Source organism: Dunckerocampus dactyliophorus, chromosome 7 (assembly GCF_027744805.1).
Source record: "Dunckerocampus dactyliophorus isolate RoL2022-P2 chromosome 7, RoL_Ddac_1.1, whole genome shotgun sequence".
NCBI lineage: Eukaryota > Metazoa > Chordata > Actinopteri > Syngnathiformes > Syngnathidae > Dunckerocampus > Dunckerocampus dactyliophorus.
The window spans coordinates 925308-952449 of record NC_072825.1 but is presented as its reverse complement, the minus strand read 5'-3'; the positions used below and the strand labels follow the sequence as shown (position 1 = coordinate 952449).

At 43.6% G+C, this 27142-nt stretch overlaps 1 protein-coding gene across 9 annotated transcripts in view; it reads left to right on the top strand.

Moving 5' to 3' along the window:
* Nucleotides 1-4197: 4197 nt before the first annotated feature.
* The window catches only part of LOC129185407 (thrombospondin type-1 domain-containing protein 7A-like), a 160007-nt gene continuing 137062 nt past the window's right edge, over nt 4198-27142 (top strand). For all 9 annotated transcript variants that reach the window (XM_054782456.1, XM_054782455.1, XM_054782459.1 and 6 more), the window contains exon 1: nt 4198-4362. In XM_054782456.1, coding sequence (XP_054638431.1) covers nt 4233-4362 — 130 coding nt within the window. In that variant the 5' untranslated portion in view covers nt 4198-4232. The remainder of the gene's footprint in view (nt 4363-27142) is intronic.

Here is a 27142-nt window from a genome sequence, read left to right as displayed (position 1 = left end):
ACAGGACTAATACAGGACTACTACAGTATTAATACAGTACTAATACAGGACGAATACAGGACTAATACAGGACTAATACAGTATTAATACAGTACTAATACAGGACGAATACAGGACTAATACAGGACTAATACAGTACTAATACAGTACTAATACAGGACTAATACAGTACTAGTACAGGACTAATACAGGACTACTACAGTATTAATACAGTACTAATACAGGACGAATACAGGACTAATACAGGACTAATACAGTACTAATACAGTACTAATACAGGACTAATACAGTACTAGTACAGGACTAATACAGGACTACTACAGTATTAATACAGTACTAATACAGTACTAATACAGGACTAATACAGTACTAGTACAGGACTAATACAGGATTAATACAGTATTAATACAGTACTAATACAGTACTAATACAGGATTAATACAGGACTAATACAGTATTAATACAGTACTAATACAGGACGAATACAGGACTAATACAGTATTAATACAGTACTAATACAGGACGAATACAGGACTAATACAGTACTAATACAGTACTAATACAGGACGAATACAGTACTAATACAGGACTAATACAGTACTAATACAGTATTAATACAGTACTAATACAGGACGAATACAGGACTAATACAGTATTAATACAGTATTAATGCAGGACTAATACAGGACTCATACAGTATTAATACAGTACTAATACAGTACTAATATAGTACTAATACAGTACTAATACAGGACTAATACAGGACTAATACAGTATTAATACAGTACTAATACAGTATTAATACAGTACTAATACAGGACTAATACAGTATTAATACAGGACTAATACAGGACTAATACAGGACTAATACAGTATTAATACAGTACTAATACAGGACTAATACAGTATTAATACAGGACTAATACAGGACGAATACAGTACTAATACAGTATTAATACAGTACTAATACAGGACGAATACAGGACTAATACAGTACTAATACAGTATTAATACAGGACGAATACAGGACTAATACAGTACTAATACAGTACTAATACAGGACGAATACAGTACTAATACAGTATTAATACAGTACTAATACAGGACGAATACAGGACTAATACAGTACTAATACAGTACTAATACAGGACGAATACAGTACTAATACAGGACGAATACAGTACTAATACAGTATTAATACAGTACTAATACAGGACTAATACAGTATTAATACAGGACTAATACAGGACTAATACAGTACTAATACAGTATTAATACAGTACTAATACAGGACTAATACAGTATTAATACAGGACTAATACAGGACGAATACAGTACTAATACAGTACTAATACAGTACTAATACAGGACGAATACAGTACTAATACAGTATTAATACAGTACTAATACAGGACGAATACAGGACTAATACAGTACTAATACAGTACTAATACAGGACGAATACAGTACTAATACAGGACTAATACAGTACTAATACAGTATTAATACAGGACTAATACAGTACTAATACAGTACTAATACAGGACGAATACAGTACTAATACAGGACTAATACAGTACTAATACAGTATTAATACAGGACTAATACAGTATTAATACAGGACTAATACAGGACGAATACAGTACTAATACAGTATTAATACAGTACTAATACAGGACTAATACAGTATTAATACAGGACTAATACAGGACGAATACAGTACTAATACAGGACTAATACAGTACTAATACAGTATTAATACAGGACTAATACAGTATTAATACAGGACTAATACAGGACGAATACAGTACTAATACAGTATTAATACAGGACTAATACAGTATTAATACAGGACTAATACAGGACGAATACAGTACTAATACAGTATTAATACAGTACTAATACAGGACTAATACAGTACTAATACAGTACTAATACAGGACGAATACAGTACTAATACAGGACTAATACAGTACTAATACAGTATTAATACAGGACTAATACAGTATTAATACAGGACTAATACAGGACGAATACAGTACTAATACAGTATTAATACAGTACTAATACAGGACTAATACAGTATTAATACAGGACTAATACAGGACTAATACAGTACTAATACAGTATTAATACAGTACTAATACAGGACTAATACAGTATTAATACAGGACTAATACAGGACTAATACAGTACTAATACAGTATTAATACAGTACTAATACAGGACTAATACAGTATTAATACAGTACTAATACAGTATTAATACAGTACTAATACAGGACTAATACAGTACTAATACAGTACTAATACAGGACGAATACAGTACTAATACAGTACTAATACAGTACTAATACAGGACGAATACAGTACTAATACAGTATTAATACAGTACTAATACAGGACGAATACAGGACTAATACAGTACTAATACAGTACTAATACAGGACGAATACAGTACTAATACAGGACTAATACAGTACTAATACAGTATTAATACAGGACTAATACAGTACTAATACAGTACTAATACAGGACGAATACAGTACTAATACAGGACTAATACAGTACTAATACAGTATTAATACAGGACTAATACAGTATTAATACAGTACTAATACAGTACTAATACAGGACTAATACAGTATTAATACAGGACTAATACAGTATTAATACAGGACTAATACAGGACTCATACAGTATTAATACAGTACTAATACAGTACTAATACAGTACTAATACAGGACTAATCCAATCACTGAAATGCTAAACTGGGCTCCCTGCATGACAAGCGATGTGTAGTGTGGTATTACATTTATATAAATGGCGCTTTGCAGGCGTTGAAAATTGCGTAGTCCCGATTCCAAATGGTGACGCTACTGGGCTAGCAAGCTTGTTGCTCGGTGCAGTTCGATGAGGTCTCACTGATCCCATATCTCATTGTGAATATATAGTGTATAGTATTTATAAGTCAATCTGAGTCTAATACATACTGTACTGTTGTAGAGGGTGCACGGTGGCCTAGTGGTTAGCATTTTGGCCACCCAGTCAGGAGATTGTTGATCATATCTCTGTTGCAAAAACATCTATTTGTGGTTTTATTATTTTTTACATTGAATGCACAGTCAATAGTGTTTGCAAACTTATTTTTAAAAATGTCTGTTTTTGAAAATGAGCTCTAGCATAATGGAAAAATATGATGAAATAATGAAATATCATAATACTAAATATGATAAAAATGCATTTGTAAAAATCAAGGCCTCCTATCTAATGAATGCCTTGCCTTCATCATGTCTGACAGCACCCTTTTAAGACGTCACATGTTAGCCTTCAGCATCGTGCCTTGGCTTCATGATAAGGTCAACCTGGAAGGTGAAAATGATTGTTTCGGGAAGGCGTCCTGGGATAAACGGCGGATGCTAAGTTGCTAAGCTAAGCGGGGCACAACACATGTGCCACCACTCATTCTCTAATTGGAATCACTGCAAACCCTTCTCCTAATCAGCACTGAAAGAACCAATTCCATCATTTCGCACACACACACCCTCCCCCACTAATATTGTTTTATCACTTCATGGCGTCGCCTGCTTTCATGCAGCCCCCCCTCCCCACCCATCAACCAACCACCCTCTCTGCTTGGAGAAGTGCTCTCTGATTCGGGAGAAGCGCCTCTCAAAGCCCCCTGCTGGTCTCCATTCGCCCCGCCCCTCCCAGCAGCAAGGGGGGCATCCATCCTCATGCCCTGGAAGAGAGAGAGGGAGAGAGCAGGGTGCAATAATCCTAAGAAAAGGGGAGAGAGAGAATGGAGGATGTTTCATGAAAGTCAGGAAGCAGGAACAGCGAATGAGCGAGTGAGGTGAGAGAGAGAGGGAGGGAGAGAGAGAGGCGCCACACTGCAGATCCTCCTCGCTCACCGCCGCTGCTCCACTAGCTGAGGAGACAACAGCGCCGGAGGAGGACGCCATGGAGGAGCCACTCTGGAGCGTCCCACGCCAGCTCTCCTCCCCTCGCTGACCTCCATCCTCCATCCGGACAAGTCTTCTCTGCGTCCTTCAACTCCTCCTGTAGCCTTCCTGCCTCGAAGGCAACTGCGCTTCACTTCTCTCACCTTTTCCTTTTTCAAGGGGGGGACAAACGTGTCCTTTTTTTTTTGTCCCTCATTGCCTTGGCTGACCTCCTGAGCTGAGTGGATTTACTTTTTTTGGGGGGGGGGGAACCAGCGGCGGGTGGACCATGGGGCTGGGGGGGTCGTGTCGGGGCAGGTGGCACCTGCTGGTGGCTTTGCTGCTGCAGCTGGGGTGTATTTTCTGGAGGGGTCGGGCACAGATGGAAGACGGGAAGTCTGTCTACTTCTGGGAAACAGGTAGAGCGACACAGTGCTGAACGCCATCATGTGTGTTTCAAACTTAGTATCACTTCATCCATCCATCTGTTTGCCTTCACACGCTCATTGAACTTCAAGGAAACAAAACGGCGGAAAGAGGCTCCATAAAAAGCAACACAGAGCCGCCTTGCTGTGATCCATTTTGAACTGGATTACACTCCTCTCAGGTGATGCTGGTGAGGCATCGCTCCAGCAGGGGGGGACTGGGCACGGGAGGGACATGTTTTGATGGGACCGACAGGAGGTCACGCGGTGTTGACTGTTCTGGTTCTTGTCGTTAGGTAGTTGTGTTTAAGCAGGGAGGGTGTGGGGGCTCTCAGCGGGATGGATTGGAGTAACCATCATGCATGCTGAGGGCCTCCATGAGGTTATACAGTTTTATCCTGGGCTGTGATTCCCCTCATCATCACATCCAATTGATGTGTGTGGTTAACGTGGTTCATATGGGGGCTCACACCTCACACCTGGGGAGTTTGTGGGTTTTCTCTGTGTACTGCGGCTTCCTCCTGTAGGTGGCGATGACATGCACGCAAATTTGCAGCGAGTTTCCTTTTCATGTCATCGACGCGGCCAAGAACATTAAATAAGAAGAATTGTACAAGAATAAAGCCAAAATATTAGGAAAAAAAGAATAGCGTTGTAATATTATGAGGGAAAATAATGTCATTTTAGCAGCATAAAGTTGAAATATTAAAGAAAAAAAATATTTGTAAAAGTCGTAATATTATGAGAAACAAACAAAGTTGTCATTTTGGGGGGAAAAAGTTATACTATTATGGGAATAAGGTTGTAATATTATGAAAAGAAAATAGAAAAGATGCCAATCATACTCTTTTTCACCTATTTGCATTTTTCAATATGTGGGCCTCGGTAGAAAAAATTTTGGACTCCCCTGATTTACTGAATGCGGAAGGTCACTGCCCCACTTGGCCCCCATGCAAGGCTAGAAAGACATATTTTGGAAATGATGTAGTTTTTGTGTATTTCTCCTGCTAACTGATGTCATTCAAAACATAACCTCACCATCAGAGTCTGTGGATCATTTGGGACAACTTAGCCATTGTTTTTTTTAAGCCCACACAAAATTTAGACTTAAACTACGATTTAACTCCAAATGGTGGCAGGAAAAGCAGTGGTTCTTTCCTGATATCACCTCCATATTGGCATAAAAATGAGATATGCGTTCATATCTGTATCGCTTTTTTTTCTGCCGATAATGATATCCACGTGCAAGTGATGACGTGCTCCACACAGCAGCAAGCTTGCTAGCTCAGCTCAGTATGTACACGGTCTGGAATTATATATATTAATAGGAATAATAATTACCGCCCGAAGTCAGCTGGGATAGGCTCCAGCATGCCCCCGCGACCCTAATGAGGATGAAGCGGTATAGGAAATGGATGGATGGAATAATAATTACATAGAAGTTTGGCCTTTGGATTGTGATATGCAAGTTGCAATGAAAGGATTGGATGTTTGTGCCACATAGAAAAGTGCAGCTTTCCAAATGGTATCATTGCCGGCATCATTTAATTGGAGTCTTATTTGTGCCTTTATTAAGACTAACCTGCCTTACTTGTTGGTAGCAGGAGAACATGTTAGTTTAGTTAACCATTGACAAAATGTTAACAATGAAGGTGGCATTTTTTGTGTTGCATATTGCAGCATTTGTCTCGTTGTGCTAAAACAGTGTTTATTTGTGGAATGCATCCAGTGGCGGCGCTGTCAAAGAAGCATCATGTGTTTATTACACCACCAAGTATCCAATCAAATTTGTCGAATGTCATCCCTGCACTATTCACAGCCACCAGAGGGCGTCTTTGCACGGTATGCTGCAGACTTTGCTGGCGTGACGGCGGAGTAAAAGTACTGCAGAGTCCTTCAAGGTGTAAATTCAACTTCTTTTGTGTTCACTCCGAAGTGGCGCTGTCGACCTTTGTGACACTAAAGGCCGGCTAGGCCGTCGCGGCACCATTCTGCGCCCACCTTGCCCTCCGCCGTTTGCAGTTTGACGTACCTCCCACCTCTCCTGCGCTTGTGCATCTTTAAAGAGGATGTAGCCCGCTAAGGAGATTAAAGGAGCGGGGATTTAACAAGCCAGGAACGGCAGCCCGGGAGTGGACTTGAGGAAGGCAGGAGGCAGGCAGGGAGGGAGAGGCACCAACTTAACCTACATCCACCCCACCGTAGGTCACAGCGATTACGCCTGGCTCCCACGCTACGCCACCTTTCTCCCACGCCGTGCATGCTTGTCAGTGGGGACGCTCGGGGCTCCGTGCTTTGAAATGTAATCCAGCAACTGAGAATTTGTTTGCCTCCTCCCCAATGAAAGGTAGCACATTGATTGCAAGCCCCAGAGTGTTTTTCTTTCCCCGCCGTGTATTACATTCACACAGGGCAATTTAGGGCTTTGGATCCCAATGTTGGTTTCTTTTTCTATAAATCAAATGCGATTATGTTTGCACAACATCTGCATAGGTTTTTCTTTTTTTGCTTGCCAATTGAAGCTCGTTTGAAAAGAACACGGCAAAAAAATGAGACGATGTTTGTGTACGTTTGTGCGCTGTGGAGGGAATATTCTTGTGGCAAGCGATGCTCTGATGTTTTGCATATTGATGAGTCTTGCTGAAATACAGCCGCTGTCTTAAACTGTGGGGAATAGGCCCTGCCTCCATGCCTCGCTTTTATTTGCTTCTGTGGAAATAGGTGAGGAAGCTGTGTGTGTGTGTGTGTGTGTGTGTGTGTGTGTGTGTGTGTGTGTTGTGAGGTCTCTGTTCAGATGAAGGGTGGAGACAAGAGGCTGTGCTAGCGATCTCTCTGAAGGTGGCGCTGGGGATAACTGGATTATGATGAGAGTGATTGTAGCGTAATGCTGCAATGATGAAGGCAATGAAAGCATGCCACAGTTTTCTGGAGCCGTTAAGATGGCCTGTCTCTCTGCAGGGGTTGCTGTGGTTACCTCAGCCAAGCACAACTCTCTTTGATTGCTGTTTGTTAAGATGGTTGTTACGTTTCCGTGTAGCGTTACCCGGCAGGTTGGATGGATAAAGTCTTTAGTAAAGCTCACACAGAGCAAAACGACACACAAAAGTACAACAGCAACAAGGACGCCAGGTGGTACAGCTAAGGCTAACACATACAGTACCTCACCATGGGAGGTGGAAAGTGGTCCGTACATGCAGGTAAGGCAGAATAAGACCATGCAACACACAGACAACAACGATCTCAGAAAACCCAATGAACCCCATTTTAAAGTGCTCCCTCCACCGCAGTCAAGGGACAGCAGGCAACAAAATAAAAGCACAAAGAAGGAAATACAGGAAAAATGTGAATAAACGTGACAATTGTTGCTGAGTGAATTTCTATTGGAGATCAATAAAGTATCTATCCTATCCTGAGCACATGATTTTAGTCGATTGATCTGAAGCTTGTTGTCTCGATGAATCGAATAATCAGTTAGGCCCTAGACCAGGGGTCTGCAACCCGCGGCTCCTTTGTCATTCTGCTGTGGCTCCAGCTGGTTTATGCTTCTGTGCAGTCACTACGTGTCGCTGTCATGAGCCTTTCAAAGTTATGCGTCGGAGTTGAGCGTGCGCCACCAATTCTCCGTCAAAGTGCTGGGGGCAGTTTTTTCTGGTGAGTCAACTTGGTGAGAAACCATGGCGCTGTTCAACACTCTCGCTTGTTTGCTAATGAACAATGGCAACTAAAGCAACATGGAGAGTGGTTCTTTATGAACACTTTTATTGTGAATGTTGATCCCAAATTGGTGTAAAAGGCTTAAGAAACATGACTAATTGGCAGGTGGCAAAAGGTGTGGTTCATCACTTCGCCAAGAAGACAGAAAAGGAGCATGACAATACGCTTAAGGAAACTATATACAGTATACATAAATACCTACCATTTAGTCGTCAAACACGTTTTGTGGCTCCTAGTGGGTTTTAAGTTGGTGGAAAAAGGATCCAAATGGCTCTTTTGATGCTAAAGGTTGCCGACCTCTGCCCTCGATGGACCAAATCAATTTGAACTGAACTAGGGGTGCACCGATTACAATTTTCTGTCCGATCACCAATCTGACCTTTGTCTAATACCGATTTCTGACAGCATACAACTTCAATGTTCCAAGCTTATTTTGCTGACAAACAACAAACAATCCCTGTGAAACAATACAAACTTGTTGTTTCAACTACACGGGAGGCACTTCTCTCAAATATAAATGAAAGTTCAGATCACTTCCTTTTAGTCTTTCTATTTTCTCATTTTAAAGACAAGCAAAACTTGCACAACGGGTTACACTGCATACCCGATTTGAGCCTCTTACCAAAGATAACATGCAGAGCGACCGAAAACGGCTGCATGGTCATCGAATGCTAAGACATGAACAACATCTGAATGGCGACCCATCATTATGTATTACATGGCTGTTTGACGTGTGTGCTAAAAGGCAGTGCTAGCATGAATTCACTTGAGACAAATGTGCACATTAGCACTCAATAAGTCATCCAAACTTACCTTTATGCATTCCCACATAGTATCAGCATTTGACACCAAATATGAGGTGAAAGAAAAATGGTAAAAATACAGTAGTAGTCTATCTGTGTTAGCACACGCACAATGGACATGCGCCAAGTGAGACGGATGTAACAGAGAGAATCCGGCTGCTTTTCAAAATAAAACATCATTCTTTCTGTGTGGCCCGGTACCCAGTGCCCCGGGGGTTGGGGATCACTGATCTAATGCCATGAACTCCATCATGTTCCTCTGAGTAGCTTTGCTTTTGTCACTGCTCATACGCGCTAACAGCGGGCCACTGCCTGCTCTTCGCAAAAATGCAGATCACTGTTTTCCCAAGTGAAAGCTGATGTGTGCGAATATCCTGTTTGGCCTAAAACACAAATATCTTAGGTCTGCTTTCATGGATGACTAAGGAAATGTAAAAAATATCCACATTTGACTGGCTGAAATCAGAGGATATTTGTCACGCTCTGTGTGACAGTTTGTTTATTTTTCCATGATCATGCCTCAGTTGAGGTTCTACGCCTTTATTTTGTCATCGCTTCCTGTTTTGTTCCGTTCAGTTTGCTCCAGTCTTCCTGTTCTTAGTTACACGCAGCTGCGTCTAATTTACTCTTTGTGTATTTAACTCCGGTGCACGCTGGAGCACGGTCACTGAACTGCTCGTTGTTGGTATCTGCCGCTGCAGGATGGGGTCGCCGCCAAAACGTGACAGATATTTACATTTTTAAATCAAAGTTTTCAATTAATTGGATAATTGATGAATCATCGATTCATCGGTTAACTGTTGCAGCTCTACTTGGCACAGTTATCCAAAAACTACACAAACGATGTCCATGTGACTGTTCATGTGACCAATAAGTAGCCATAAGATGTGGATTTCCAACGTTTTGGGTCACGAGGGGTTTTCACCTTGGTGCCAGAATTCAGATGGTGCAATCTCATGCGCCCATCCAGCTTGCCTCAAGACAGGTCATGCACGGTCCCAGGAAGAATCCACTCAATTTCAGCAAGAATCTTGATCAAGCTGTACACTGACTGCTCTAAAGTACCGTAATTACCGGTGTAAAAGCCGCACCCACTAAATTTAGAGAAAAAAAGCACATTTGTTCTTATTTAAGCCACATGTGCCCACGTCATAAAGTGGCATATTATGGCGCGCACGAGTCCGTGAGGACCACGCAGCTCTTTATTTGACAGGAGCCAGTCAACCCGTTGGAAATTGCAAGAGGTCACCTTCCAAACATTATACCTCAGAAACATAGGAACATGTATCAAGACAGGTTTTATGTGAAAAACCCCCAACATTTTAAAGTGTTCCCGTAATGCATTTCGGTTGAGAAAACCATTTCATTGGCGGAGAGCATCCAAAGCAAACTTGTAGAAAATGGCTGCAATGCTGCTTCTGTCCACCAGAGGACCAAAAGACAGGGTAACTGTGACGGAGGGAAGGTGATGTCACTGCAGCGGCCCAATGAATGCACTGCTCAGACACAATGCATTATGGGAAACATTTAAAATGTTGGCTTTTTCTTTATTTTAAAGTCACATTGGGACATGTTTCGATATTTGTATATACACCTTTTGAGTACGAAGTCGCCGCGTGCTGAATTTAGTGTTGTTAGTTAAGTGTATTTAAAAGATGACACCATGTGTCAGACTGTTATGTTCTTATTTGGGGTATTTATAATAACCCCCACTGACAACCAATGGGTTGACAAGCTTGTTGTGAGTGCACTGATAGCTCGTGATTGGCTCCTGCCAAAGAAAGAGCTATCGCTTCCTCACTGACTCGCGAGCGGCACAATATTTAAACAATCAGTAGTCATTTTGAAGTAAATGAGATGTCACAAGCTTGGAACTTAACCATAAATTAGCCACATCACTGTATAAGCCGCAGGGTTCAAAGTTTAATAAAAAAGTAGCAGCTTATACACCGGAATTTAGGGTAAATGCAAGTTGACTTTTCATAGAATTGTCTCCCGGCTGTGAAGGACTGTCCTGAAATGCATGCTCCGGTGTCAAGTGTGCTGGATCGCGTAGACTTGCAGTAGTCGTGTTGGGTTGTACAGCGTTCATCAACAACGTTGGGTGCCGAAAATAAAGCGTCTTCTGGATTTGTGGCAGAGCAGCACATCGCCAACTGTGTGCCACAATCGTTGCAGTGCGTCAACGTGTTTGCACGAGGAGTTTTCTACCTGTGCCAAAGTCACATCTCTAATGACCTGTCACACTGTGCAAACGTGGCATGGAGGTCCTATAACCGCCGCAGTCTTCCCAGGGTGCCACTCTTCCCGTTGATGGCACCTCTTGCCACGAAAGGGACAGGGCCAAGTCGCGTTGACAGGCCATTGTTAGCCCCGTACACGCCTGCCTTCACCTGCAGCAGCGCCGATGAAGGATGTCGTCTTCACTCGGGGTCAATAGCGGCGCCTCCGCAGTCACCCGCTATTCCGGCGATGGTGGCGGCGCCACTCAGGAGTGACGTCTAGGAAATTGAGGGAGAGCAGGCGTAAACCGGTTCGTAAGTTCAAGGTCATTAATATGACAGAAGTCACTGAACTAACAGGAGAGGCTGAAAAGTCCACTTTAGGCTCATGAAAATAAAATGACTGCTCTCTGACTAATCTAGCATGCAGTTCTTTTATCTCCTAGCATCATTTCCATCAAGACTTCAGTCTATGAAGCAGTTTGTTCACCTCAGCTAACCCCACTCAGCTTTGAAATAGAAGCTGTCATCTCAAGGCATCCGTCTGACATAGCCACGAGCTATGATACGCGCACGCGTGCACTATGTACATCTTTTACGACAACACCGCAGGAATTCAACCATTTCCCGCCCAAAGAGACAAATGCAGTTCCATCCCCGTTGGGAATATCCATTCGAGTTTTGGCACGAATACGCCGTGACTCACCGTGACCCTCGTTAGCGTAGCACCGGAGGTCATTCACGAGACTGTTAGGTAATTAGCTCACATTCCTTTGCAACAAATTTAGGCCACGCATACGAATGAAGACAATCTCCTTGGGATTTTTAGCTTGCAATGCGCCACTGGCTTGTATTCACATTCTTTACTCCTGTGTTTTGATTTTCATTCATTAGCTGGAATGAAACCGGAGGCTAATGTGCTGCGTTGCTGCGGCGGGCGCCATTTTGACATTCCACTAGCCAACATTTGCGTACTTTTTTTTCCATTTTTACAGTATAATTGCTGTCACAGGGATGTCCAAAATGCGGCCCAGGGTCCATTTGCTGCCCGCGGCTGTTTGTTTATTGGCCCGCCACACTTTCTAAAAATATAATTTACCAAGAAAACAAAAAGTAACCAAAAAAGTAATAATCATCAGTAATTTTACAAGAATAAAGTAAAAATAGTCAGAGAAAAATATAAAAAAATCTATTTCTGTGAAAGTGCAATGAAGCATTAAGTGTCAGCATACAGTATCCATCATGCTCTGGAATGGGCAGGTGTGTTAACACTTGGGGTTTTTTTAAGAAGCTTGAACGGTCAAACACTTTTTAGACCGGCCCAGTTCTTTCTATCCTTTCTATATAAATGATGTCGGTATGGGCGAGCAAGACCTGAAGTCAACTTTTCCTGGTATTGATTCCAATGTAGCCACATTGGAATGCTACGTTGTATCAGCCCGTGCATGAACAGGAGCAGCGGCAGTCATGTGGCCTTAAAGTGGAACGAAGCCTTATTTACCTCAATGGAAATAAATGTGATAGCGCCGTCGTCGTAGACGTCTCCGTTTCCGCGCCACCGCAGCCGAGGCAGCGCCCTGACATTGCACTTTATTTTGAAACTATTTCCATCGTGACACGTCACGTCTAAGGCAGATTGATCTGTTTGGTGGCGTCTCCGCCCCACACCCGACTGCCGCATTTGCTAAACGGTCGATCCGTCCAGGCATGCGAGCTGCCAAAGAGACACCAGAGTTTTGTTCTATCTAAATGGTGCAGCTTACGCTAAACCTGGCTATTACTGATATAGCAGGGACGGCGGGGAGGTGGGGGCTTAGAGATTACACTTCATCCAAAAAACTTTATTTAGAGTGAGATAAGAGGATTTCCACCTCCGCCTTATTTCCACCATATTCTGATAGCTGAGGACATATTTTTGACAGGTCATGCAGCCGCGCTGTGCACTTTGGGGATGAGTAAGCAGATCAGGCATGGATTTATACGACATTTGGATGTCACCTGATGGACTTTACATGGGAACACGTATTGCATAATGCATTCATGCAGTAGACCAGGGTGAGCAGACTTTTTCCTCTGAGGGACGCATGCTGTACACAGAAATGGGAATGGGGGCTGGGGGGGTCCTTCTGATACATTTTGCACACTAAATATGCTAAAAGCTATCCAATGCGTGTCAATAGATCTCAACAAATACATCCACATCTTAGCTTTGTGTTATAGGTCACAAAGGAAATGAGTGTCAAATCTAAGTATTAGGCCTGCCGAATGATTACAATAGAAAAAATAATCTGATTAATCACAGTTAATCACCATTTGCAGCGATATCTGAGACATACCCATGTTGAGTGTATTTTATTAACAGAATGGTAAATGACAGGACATGATTATATATATTTAATATACTATATCTTTATTCACCGTTCACAGTTCTGGCTCTCTGCAGTACATCCCCATAGGCTGGAGCTACTGGTGTTCACAACAGTAGTGTCATTTTCCAACGTAAAAGTAAGCGATACCACACTCGGATCCTACACAATTCAGGGTTCCTATGCAAGTATGGACAATGGAAACTCACGTATAGAAAAATGTTTATGCTTCCAAGACTGTTACCACTCTAGCAAAACAAAGTTACACTTGTAGAAACACCAACATGAGACACTAAATATGAATAAAAATAATAAAATACTACAAGTACATGTCCTAGAGTCAACTTCAAGTCCTCTTAGTTTAGGTTTAAAAGCACACAATGAAATGAGTTTCCGATTGTTTTGCAGCATATTGCACGCCAAAGGTGATAAGGTAATAATCACGTCTTGTTACGATGAAAGCACACATGTCGGAAGGCGATGGACCAAGTATTGCTTTGTATATAAAAGTACCAGTGACTGAGCCTGCGACGATGGTCATAGCAGACCATCCAAGCCGAGGGAGAACTCAAGGCGGCGTGTCCGTGGCTTACAATTAGCAATTAAGCAGAGCGAGGCGTGACAGGCGGCGTCAACCATGTGAAGACACTGAGCAGGATCAGAGTCATCAATCAAGACACCCACGTATTTCTACTCGTCAACTACCTCACTTTCATTTACCTTGGGGGGGGGCATCTGTACTTCTAAAGGCACTTGCTTGGGCAGCTAAGATGTTTGTGTGAGAGCACACAGTAGGCGACGCATCCTGGAAAATATTTGGCAAGATTGACAAGTTGGAATGGCCAGCTGTCTGCACTCATCCTCTTCTAAACCATTTGAAGGCCCGCCCAGATGTGGCCAAGTTCGACTGCTGCTTCAACAGACAGGTGATGTCCTCGCACATTCTGTCCTCATCTTGGACACAACTCCTAATTTTCTGACGACTGTCTTGACAAGCCCAAATATCAAGAGTGATTAGCTAAACATCCCAAATGGACACAAAAAGCTAAATGCAAACATTGTGTTAAGTCTTTTGACATCTCCATCTTGGGGTGGCAGTGGCTGTGAGTTACTTTATATGCCGTCTGGTCACCACTTCCTATCATTAGTCCAACAATGTCTCTGGGTTTGTTACTTCTTTGTATGAGCTACATTACCTAGCAATAATCACCTCAAAATGATATGTGACACAATGGCATACATATTCAGGATAATGAACACAAACCATTCATTCCGTCATTGACTTCCATTATACACATCTATTTACCGGGCCTGGAAACGTATGGAAATTTGAAATGTCAAACACGTAGGAACCCTGGCGATTAAACTGGGCCATTTTAGCCATCTTGGGTGAATAAACTTAGTAATTGTTGCTAACTGAATTCCAGTGGTGTCTGTGAATGCAACTCACAAGAGTGAGGATGTGTTATTCCGAGGATGAGCGGAGAGACGTGTTTGTGAGTTGGAAATATATATTGTGCTGGAACTGCACTGCTGTGAATGTGTGATGGTAGGTATCAAGTTAAAAGAGCGACAGACTTAATGAACATCTGTGGGGATGCTACACTTAGCATGATGCGCATATGTTGACTACTCTGCAAATATTAACATCATTGTTTAACTCACGTTATTTTTGACAGCCCTACTATACGTTCATACGTTCATTCATTAATAATGAATAAGAAATGAGCTGCGGGCCAAAAATGGCAGGCGTGCCGTACTTGGGACACCCCTCCCTGCATTAGACACATACCTGAACCTCACTCCGGTATGGGTCTAGTCCCAACCCGGATTGATGAATCATGCATTAAGAATGTTTAAAAAGCCAATAAATTGTGCTTAGTGTGCTAAGCACCATTGTTTGTGTTCATCCATACAGAGAATTGAGTATAAAACCTACAATCTGCAGGAATACAGAGCAGAACAAAAGGTTTATTTGCATGCCCATGGGCTCTTTGTGGGTCGTTTGTGCAGAGAGTCGGTGTTTCCCCTCTTGGATTCTCCCAGTAACACTGCAGGCTGAATGCGGAAACATCTGCTCCCTTGTTTCCTGTTCTAACTCCTACTGTCGTCAAGAAGAGGGTATGCCTTTTGGTTTTTTGCAAAGGTCACACGCCTGTGGTGTATCTCCTCACAAAGTCCACGTGCAGTCAGCCAGAAGTTGAAAGACAAACAAATCTAGCGGGCCTGTTGCAGGGAAGCAAGCACTTTAGTGGTCTTAGAGTGGCATTCAGGTATGGCCGTGGCTCCCGGGAGAGGCGGCCGGGCAGGCGGGGTGGGCGGAGAGCTAAAAGGACGCATCGCCGAAGGAAGCAGTGACATTTAGCTGGGGAGAGTGTTGGCCGCCTCCTCGGATGATTTTCCAATAAAGCGATGGAGGCTCAGGAGTAAACATCCAACCATCCATCAGCATTGTCCTTAATCCTTCATCTCTCCTGTCCATCAATCGCTGTTTGCTCTGCTGCACATTGTTCTACGCCAGAATGGTCGGCAAAGTCTTCTTAGGCCATCGTGAGATCATTAGAGGACATGTAATCACAGTGATGTCATGTAGCCAAGCACGATTAAAGCTATTACAAAACATTAGAGTATTGACTCTTACATAAGCAATGTGGCTTCTTTCTATGATGAAACATGGCATGGTTGGAATGCTGTCATTGTCTTGGTCCTGAGTGTGTCGGTGACATTGTTATTATTATAGTGGTGTGGGCGGCCATGGCATTGCTCAAGCTTGAACAATTAAAATATACTGTCAGTGTTTCGCCCAAGCACCATCAGCAAAGGCACCATCCATTTGGAACCCCGACTTGGTAGTTCTGTTGAGACCTGCTTGGATTAGACCCGCTTTATGAACCAGCTTGATGTTAGTATTTCTTACGTAGATTGCAACATACAACAAATCAGCAACTGCAGTTTGAGTTCACACTTTGGTTGGAATCTGGACCAAAGCAGAAAATGATATGTGGTGTATTTCTTATCTCACGTTTGGTCCTGGCTTACTTAGGGTGCTTTCACAGTAGCACCTTCCACTAGCACCATGTTTTCCTCAAATTCCAATTCTGTCTGTGAATATTCCCATTCATCGACATCATTTTATTCTCAGGGCGTTGAATCGGTCGCAACTGGACTGTTCAGGTTGTCTTAGAAGACGGTCCACCGCTCAAACAAATGCATCAACTTCAGTCTTGCGTTTAAATCATCGCATTTCTGAGGATAACATAGCTACAAAACGGAAATAAAGTACCTGTGCAGAATTTATCAAGCACAACCAGCTAGTGTACTGTGTGCGTGTCACGGGCCTCCCATTTTCCTTCATGTCTTTTGTACTCTTTTTCTAGTATGGATGTGAAATGGGTCTTAAATTGTATTGTATCATTATGGTCTTTAAAAAGTCTTAAATTTGACTTGTTGAAACCTGGAGAGACCACATATACAGTAGAGCCCCGCACATTCGCGATTAAGCATTTACGGCTCCACAAAGCCACTGAGTTTTGGCATTTTTTCAGGCCGGTGAATCGATCGTAACTGGACTGTTCAGGTTGTCTTAGAAGGCATTTGGACTGGAATGGTTTGGCTGACACCACCAAAGAGCCAACTATTCCTGTGTGGACATGCCTCCTCCTTTAGAGTCCTCTAGTCCTCTAGTCGTCCTCTCGTCCTCAGACTAGAGCTGTCCTATCTCATCTGACTGGTGTGTGTCCCACCTAGTCTTTGAGCATGAACTGATGAAGCCTGCTCAGATGAGTGGCGAAACATCTTCTAAGACAACCTGAACAGTCCAGTTGCGAGCGATTCGACGCCCTGAGAATACAGTGTCCTGGATGAAAGAGGATATTCACAGCACGTTGTCTGAGATGACGTTTCGCCTCTCATCCGAGCAGGCTTCATTAGTTCATGCTCAAAGACTAGATAGGACAGCTGTAGTCTAATGAAGCCTGGTCAGAAGAGAGGCAAAATGTTGTCTAAGGCGATGTCCACATGGGAACCCTCCTTTTTTTCCCCGGCTGGTTAAAAAAAAAAAATTGCGTCCACACAGTGTCAGGTCAGTCAATAGTCACATTGAGACGGGGACGGATCACTGGGTGAAAATGATATCATACATAAGGCACACTACAGACACCATGTGACACAGAAGAAAGAACGCATGCACATAAAGTTCTTCATCTTCCACTAGTCCGGCTTGCCCAGACTGATGAAGAAGTGGAAATACTTCTGCGAGTCATTTTGGAGTATAAGACAAAAAAGTATCAGGAGAATGTCGACTGGGAGTCGTGCCGGTTGAAATATTCAGTTATTATGTTGGCTTTTCGGCAGCGCTATACAACCGCTCACATCCAGGTCACGGGGCGGCGACGCCATCGTTTCCAGAAGGTAGCGCTTTGCTTGTCCGCACAGCAACGACAAGCTGGCATTGTCAGATTGGCCCACTTTGGAAGCCGTTTTCAAAAACCATCATTTCAGGGCACCCAGAATGACGTCGCCATGTGGATGAAAGGCTGAAACGTAAATAAAATGCTTTACCGTTTGGACCTGAAACGCTGCCGTGTGGACAGGCCCTATGACCACCTGAACAGTCCAGTTGCTTGAATTCATTCGTTTGTGTTCACCCTCGGTGTGCTCCATGCGATCGGGCGTGAACAACAACCCGGTTGTGAACCCAATCTACCGATCCGAGACCATTTAAAGAGGTTGGCTCGAAGGCGAGTGGATAGATGAGCCGACTGTCAAATGAACCAGTCAGGTTGGACGGATCAAACCAGTGACTTCATTTGCCATTCACGCTGGCATCTTTAACATCACACCAAAGGTTGTCTGGTAAAAATGCTCTGAATGATTGGTATTCTACATATAGTTTAACATATTCTACTTAACGCTGGTCCGTGTCTTCATTCACGTTCCTGCTGAACTGGCCAGGACCACTTGAAAAGTTGGATCTTGTTTGATGCCCGCCAAGGTTTGAATGATTGGATCATGATAAGTGCTCGCACAAATGATCACACAAACCTGACAAATGAATTAAGCCAAACCCAATTCAAGCCCTCACTTTAGAATTTAATTTGGAGTGTAGTCTGAACGAACGAATACGTCATGGTAGCATTGGATTTAGAAATCAGTGCTTCCCATACATGCTTTTATTTGTGGCGTTCTAAACACGTTATAACCTGGTCTTCTAGAGAACACGAAGACGAAGCAGGAGGTATTAGTGTTGCCAAATAGGGACTTTGTTGCAGTATTTAGTGAGTAATCAGACCCCTCTACATACCCCTTTTCAAACAGTGACTCGCGACAAACCTATTGAACCGTTATTTGGTGACTCCGACATGAAAGCACGTATCGCTCTTCCCAACGATCAGCGGGTGCTGCTGTGGGCCCCTCCCTGATCCATAAGCACTCTTTTGTCTGACGCCACAAAAAGAAACAACAGAAGAAAGTCCAACTATGCAAATTTGACAATTATGTCATTACAGTCGTCCCTCTACATTTCGGTTCAAACATCGCTCCCTCACGCTATCTTAGTGTGTGCTGGAGCGTGGTGACGTGGTTACGCCTCTCGTCCACATAAACATGTGGACGAGGTAAGACGTGAAATGTGCTCTCAACCCGTAAGTTGCGTAAGATGTGCTGCGTTGCATCGTGGATGTCTGGCGAGGGTTTCCGCATTGTGTTTATTGTTTTGTGCACTTTAAAACAACGGTCTGCTGCTGAAGTGGAAGCTAGCTTTGCTAGCACGGACTGTGCATGTGCATTTTATTTCATGTCTCCTTTGACTTCCAGGAGAACCAGGAAATCCATGTTTTCATGCAGGTATGATGCCATTGTTGCACCAGCTGGGCATTTTGTTTGTGTATTTTACAAAGTTGAGTCGTGTGTGTGCCGTGTGCTGTATTGTGCTGAGTACTCGCCTGTTGCTGATGTGCAGCTCATGCACTCTGTTTACACGCAGGCATAATAAGACATCAAAGACCATCAAGACTCGCTTCTTCACAACCCCCCAGAACACGACACAGACAAAGAGAGGCAGGCTCCACTTACATGACATTACCTTAACTTGCAGCCATGCATGCAGAGTCCAATGTTACATAGCAGAAAAGAAGTTCTCCCATTCCATGTGGAAGTGGTACCAATTTGGCTTCTTACTTTGACCTTCTTCCCCACTCAGTCTCAAACCCTTTCTTAAAGTTAGAATATATAAATGTGGCGTAAACAAAGATAGTCATAGTGGGGATAGATGGTAGACCCACGTCGATGCCATGCGATTGACCCACTTCGTTTTCCCGATTCTAAAACAACAATGAACTTTCTCAATGCTAACGTGAGTTATGTCTTATTGCTTTTCATGTTGACGGTATTAGGTAAAACAAGTACAAAGGTGACTACAGGGGTGTCTGCAGGGCTCCAATAATGTAAAAAAAGAACATTTTTAGAAGGTCATAAACAGGTTTTCAATGCACTAACTATGAAACTATTCCATTTATTAAAATACTGAATCCTAGTTCGTGGAAATTCACTTATCGCAGCCTGGAACCAAGTAACTGTGATAAACGAGGGGCAACCGTATGTCTTGTTTTAGTAAATGTTGTTTTAGTAAATGCTCATTGGGTCTAGGTCCTTTAGAACGACATCCCAGCTGTAGCTTTTGGGTTCTCTGTCTAAGCACCATTGCTGACCTTGAAGGACTTCCATGGTGCGGTCAATGACGAGTGGATTCCGATCTATCAATGTCAAAGACCATACGGCCATGCGGTGCACATTTTCTCTTTTGCGAGGCCATGGCAGTGATTGCACTGCTTATCGTCACATTTCACGCACACGTTTAATAGGATGAACCGACAAAGTGATGGAGTGTTTATCTGGGAAACGGTCAAAGTTCAGCTTCAGCCGCCGGCGGTAGCAGCCTGTTCGAGGTGTCGAGGCGCGAGGCGTTCTTTGTTGGCTCATTAAAAAAATGACCCAGAGACTCCTGGAGCCCTCAAAGTGAAAGTGACAGCACATTTGCTTTGGCTAATTGATAGTGACAGTGTTTGCCAATGCCGCAATTGATGGCTGGGCTCTGTGGAATAAGACAGACCGCTTAGCTTTTTCTTTAAGCTGGTGGAACACACAAGTAAAGGCACTTACTAGTAATAATTAGCTGGACTAAGCAAACAAAGCTATGGCGACGACTTGAAGACAGTTAGCATGCTCATGGTGGCTAATTAGCACTTAGGCTACAAGATGAAGATCTAAATAATTGCTGAAGTTGGCATGACTCGGCCTCTTGGGACCTGAAACATTTGCATTTAAATCTTAATTGTGGTTTATTAAGGTGATTACATAGCCTTCATTCTGGTGGTATTAGCATGGCTTGTTGCACGGACTCAAAATGCCAAGCAAACAGCAAGATTTGACGGAAGCACATTTCTCGAGTAGCACTTTTCACCACCAGAGCGCTCGCACGAGTCTTTACGACACCCAGAGGAGCAGTGAAAGGCGGCCACAGCAAGCAGCTAGTTGGTCGTGAATCTTGCACTTATAGATTGGATGATAACGCTGACATCATGCGCCTCATTTAAGGCTGTTAGATGGTTATGTCGTAGCTCAGTGAGAGGATGTTCACACACTGGCTGACAAGGTGTTGGAGGATTTGTAGGGATGAAAAGCAAAGCATCAGCACCACGTATCGACGTAATAAGGCAGAAGTATCTAACGTTCCAGGCAGGGAGACCGTGATGGAGCGGCAGGCTAATCATCAGTGACAAGGCCTCGGATTAAAGGCAGGCCAGCAGATGGCCCGGCCAGGGCGAGGATGACCGTGTAGCGGCATCAGTAAATACTCACGTCTGCTGTGTGTTTGGAATATGTGTTTTTATGGCTGCTAGGAACCTTTAGCTTTGATCAGCTGAGGTTTGGCATAGTGGTGGCATTGCCTGCCAAAACCAACAGGAACTAAAGTTTAAAGCTCCCCATTTGATCGGAAGGCAATATGAACACGGGACACAACGACTGGACAGACTGCAGTATTGGGGCAGCTGTGCCAGGCAACTTATGTCGAGCTCAGGTCAGCTCAAGTGGGCAGCAAAGATGTGAGAGGGTTTACAGCGCATAACTTCTATATATTATATAATATATCTAAACGATAACTCCACACGCAACCAAATGTTCAGTCTGGCCCGCTAACCGGGGCAGGGGCCACCCGGGTTCTTTCATTCTTCCAACTGTGAAATAACTATCCTAGTCAAAAAGTCAGTGTAACAATTCATTCTGTTTGGAGTGACTATGAGCGATTGGAATGCCAGCGTTGGAGAGAGCGGTCAGCCACCCAGGCAAAGTCTAGCGAGGTCAGAGCAATCTCTAAAGTAAAATAGAGTTCCTTTCCTCATACGCCTTCTGCGGAGGCGGACTTAGTGTTCAGGAAACTTCCCATTAGCTGTTTATTGGTGTATTGGTTAGGATCTGGTTTCAACCTGTCCTGGCTAGGTGGCTGAGCGTCTCAGCTAGGAAACAGCAAGGTGGCTCAGAATGAAACTGTGTGTGTGCGAGGTGATTAACAGGGTGTGTTTTGTCATCGTGTGCTATTGCTCTGCCGTGAACAAGCGCAAATATGTTGCGGTACTTATCCAAAACAGAGTGCAAAATATTCCATTCCTAGCATTAATGATGTCCTCACAGTAAGATGTGCTGACAATAACAGCAATAATAGTCGTAAGTCATCGTATAATGTTATTTTATGCAGCGGCTTCACTGGTAATACGACATTTGGCGATTGGCTGCACACAACGTTACTATTAGCCTGTTCCCAGTGTAATACCTGCTAATAGGCGCTAGCTAATTAGCGAGTATAGGTACTTCTTACCTGGGGTGGTGGAACAGCAGGACCTTTCAAAGCATGTTTCTTCCTCTCTCCTGGGCGTGTAGGAGCGTAATCCTCCTCGCTGAAGTGTGACCTACACACACAAAGCTGTTTAGTCCTGGCCGCTTTGGTTCACACATTACAGTGCAGCCAATATGCAAGACACCAGTTTCCTCATAGCAACGTCCGTGATAGACCGCTGTCAGGCTCTACAACACCTGCACCACCTGAACCATGTTGTAGTCACTATGTACTCTTTACTTGCCTATCTTGCTTGCTTGCTGCTGTAACAAGTAAATTTCCCCGCTGTGGGATAAAGTACATACAATACATGTGGAAATAGTGATGCAAATATAGTACTCTCTCGAGCGGATATTGCAAAACTCTTTCCTGCTCTGACCCCACCAAGTAGCCGAAACTACTTTCTTAAACACCAAACAGCGTCCGGAACTCTGCTCACGGGACCAAGTCTCTGTTGATGCGCTACACTGCCGGTAGGGACGTCATACGACTTCAGGTCAAACAATCCCAACTATCCCCGTTAAGATAAAATAGTTTTTCATTGTAAAACTCAGAAGGATGACGTGCATCCGTCTGGAATCGGAATCCATTTCAATCTTAACAAGCGTGAGCAACTCATCAAGGCAGAAGGTGTCGGATGCAGGCTGGAACGTATTCAACAACGCAGCGTGCATCAAATCCTTCAAAATCAACTGAATGAACGTGCTTTTGCCTCAGATTGTGTTTCTTTGGCTGCGTCATGGGTAGCTTGCATTGCTAGCTGGGAGAAAGGACTAAAAAAGTTTTGGATGGCCTCCATCTCTTCTTCCATAATCTATTGATTCCAACAAAACATCTATTCATGTGTCGCCCATTAGCAACCGTGTCCTCTACTGTGCTGCGGGTGTTGTATGCATGGGCGTCACTTCACTATCTGGGCAAGCACTTAGCCTGAACATGCACGCACACACACACACACACACACACACACATACACAGCCAGTCACTCCACAGAGGAAATGTTGGCCTTTAGCTTAGCGTCCACGGCAGTGCAGCTTTTCACGTGTTTTAGCAGTCTTCAGTGCTCACACCTCAGCTTTCACGTGACTCACAGCTAGCAAGCCTTGCTATCGTGTAAAAATACAAGGCCGGACTTGTTTCCTGACTCAAATCCTGCTGGGCAACACGGTTCCGCTCCAGTCCTGCGAAATGAGTGCCAACTGCCACGCACCATCATGGAATATTTTTGTACTTGCAGCTTAGAAAGCCTGATATTCTAAATGCAGTTGTTAACATTGTTAGAGCCCTCTAGACATGACATAACACCCCGATAGCCACCTTTACACTGCTATTACCCGATATAGTAGACATAAGAAGAGAAAATAAGACCTAATACAGACTCAGATGTTAGCTTTGTGAGCTTTCCTTGTTTTTCTTTTTTTACTTTCTAAACTGGATCGCACTTCCTGCGGTGTTGCATCAGTGTAACGTTACTGACACCTAGTGACCAGTGTAGAATACTACATATCACCACATGAGTCTTCTGAATGCCTTATATTTGTATTTTACTTAATTTTGCCATTTTTATGCTTGACAATGCTTAACTTAGGCAAAAACCATGTAACCTTTGCTTAAATATGCCTATTTTCTACTAATAAGACGTTATTCTAAAAAGATACACCATGATAGAGTGAAGCCGCTGAATTCTAAGCGTGAAGTGGTGAGGGATTATTGTATATTGATTAGCATAGCAGTACACCTCCACAAACAACAACCACAATAATAAAGATACTTTGTAGTGTTTTAGTGTAATAATTACTTGGGTCTTTCCAGTTGTGTTTAGGAGGCATTCACTGGTGTGAGCTTTGATGAATTAAAGTCATGTTTGATAGTAACGGAACAGCCCAGTGATGCAATCAGAGTGTAAGAATACATTATGCTAATGGCCTCATTTGAAGACGCACACAGTGAGACCAGAACCAAGCCAAACTCTCCTGCCTCTCAGTGTTGTTGGCGCCCCTGAGAGGGCTCATTAATGAAAAAAGCGTCCAAGATGACAACGACGCAGACTGTAATTCATCATGGCACGTGTGACCTCCCTCCTCGCCGCCTCCGGCTCTTCTCACAGTGCCCTTCCTCCACCCAAATGGGCCGGATACGTCCAACCCTGCAGGATGTTTGCCTCCCTCTACGCTTTGTTTACGAGTTGACGCTCTCCAGTCACAGGCAAACACACACGGCGTCTCGTGGAGTAAACATACCAGAGGAGAGCGCCTGGTTGCGGTAATGGTGGCGGTGCACGCAGCAGATTGAGTGTGGCACACGTATGCTGACCTCAACCTTCACTGCAGGCACGTATTGTATATTGAGCAGTAGCACGCGAGCCGGCGGCCGCTTTTGTCACATACATTCACTTTGACATTTTAATGACCATGCTAGCACATCGCTAATTACACTGCAACCTCCGAGGAACAAGATGGATTTTTACGAGGTCTCGCAAAACTGTGTGAAGCTACGGGACACGTTTCCGGTCATCGTTTGCCTCCACATAGCGAAAATTGGGTGGAGATGCGTTGTTTCATTTCCACCTTCAGCATTTGCGCATCCCTTGCTGCACAAATGTCGAGGTAGAAAGTCATACTGTAACTAAAGCAACATATTTGCCTCGTCTTTTGAAAGTACAATGTTCCAATGCAGCCCCAGCTGGTGTTGCTGGAAGCACATGTCTGCGAGCACTGGTACGCTGATTAGCCGCACACGGGATTCTTTCACTTGCGTGCACTGCTTGTCCTGAAAGGAAACAATCCTGGAGACTCTACGAATGTGCTGCTCTTCAACACAAACATTCAGTCTGAACACGGAAGTACAGAAGTACAATGCTCTTAACCTAAACAGTTTTGCAAGATCTCTCAAGTTTTTACTTTTTTTTTTTTAATCCTTGTCCCCTTGGGGGCTCCATAGCGGGGTATTAAAAAGTCAAAATTTGAATAATTTGAATTTAAGGCATTAAAATGTGTAAAATTCAAATTAAATCTTAAAATATCTTGAATACGATCATGAAAGGTCTTAAAGTTTACCGCCCACCCCGCCCCCCAACTTTGTATCTTTCTTATGACTTATCCTGAAATTTTCAACACTTGTATATTTCTGCATATTGAAAGTATTAAAAACCTTAAAACCTTCTCGTCCTTCTAGCCAACGTAATTGGGACTGAAGCACACTCATATGCATCGTCGGCGCGCACACACAGATGCCCGTTTGAAGTTGTCAGCATGCCAGGCAGGGCATGCCCCCATCATCCAGGCCACTAGATGAGTAAGCAGCCTACATACCTTTTATCTCCGTTCCGTTTTCGTCATGTACAGTTCAATTATTTTGACTTTTGGTCAGAATCCGGCGCCCTTATTAAGAATGGTTGTGAGTTTGGTGCTGTATATGTTGTTGTTTCCACTTGTAAAATTCAACTGCATAAGGATAGTTCATACCGGAGGCATGGCTTAATTACGTACATCGCTGTAAGCACTTTGTTGGAAAACGTCCGGGAGGCGGGGCATCTCAATGCTGTTTTGCAAACAGTTTGCCGGGCTGGATGAAATTGCAGCGGGGGCTGGATTTTGCCCCCGGGCCCGAGTTTGACACGTGTCATAAACCTTCTGTGGAGGCAGTCCCGATGATCAGGAAACTTTTGTTAACTGTTTGAATTGTTGGTGTATCGGTCTGATGTGGGTTCTGCCGGTATTGGCCGGGTGGCTGAGCGTCCCTGGCAGGAGACAGGAGTGTGACTCATCATGTCAACTATGAGTCTGGATTTGTCCCAAGTGAAAGGTCTTGTGATAGTGTGTTAACTCTCTGTTATGCACAAGCGCAAATATGTTTCAGTACTAAATATTTCATTCTTAACAGAACGCAACTGCAGTACTGGTGCAGCCCGGTTACAGTTCATCGAGCACAGCCAGCTGGTGTCCAGTGTGCGCCTTGCGAGCCTCCGATTTTCCTTCATGTCATTTGTACTTTTTTGGCAAATTTAATTCATACTCAGACGGTTGTCTGCTGTTTAATGCCGGTGAAAATTCTGACATTGCAGTCCACAAGTCTGCTGTGGGTGATGTGGAGTCCTAACTCGTCCGTTTCATTCACTAAAGACCGCACATTAGCAAGGAACGTGCTTGGTAAGGACAGTCTGTGTGGTGTTAGCTTGAGCTCAGCTCGTATTCCTCCGCGCCTTCCTCGCCTATGTTCACGTTTTCTATGCCGCATGCGAGCACACTTGTGCCTGGCTGGGTGGTGTGTGTAGACTCCGGTACTCTGGAGGTGGCAGGTGCGGATCAAAGATTGGTGATAAAAAGCTCCAGAAGCTCTTGAGTGTAAGATGATAAACCACACCTGGTATGAGCAAAGTCATAACTCCAAAACTGCAAACCTGAAAGATGCACGCACCGCCATGCTGAGTAAGCACAGGTCTTCTGTTAAACACACACGTCATTTTCATTCTTGAATAACACAAATGAGGCTGATATTGTATCAACATAGGCTATTTATGTCAAAAACAAAGACGTTCTCTGTAAAAATGTATGCTCAACAGCTGCAATCAGAATGGTACAATCCTGATCACATGACATTTTCTTATGATTTGACTGCAAGATTGATAGTCGAATCAGACTCGTAAACAAATAGTCGAAGATTCTAAGACTGCCTTACAATGCTCCTCACTCTTCCTGCTTTTAACCATAGTAAGCAGTAAAGCTTGAAAGCGTGTGTTTTAGCTTTGCTAAGTGACGGCACATATGCGGGTCACAGCAA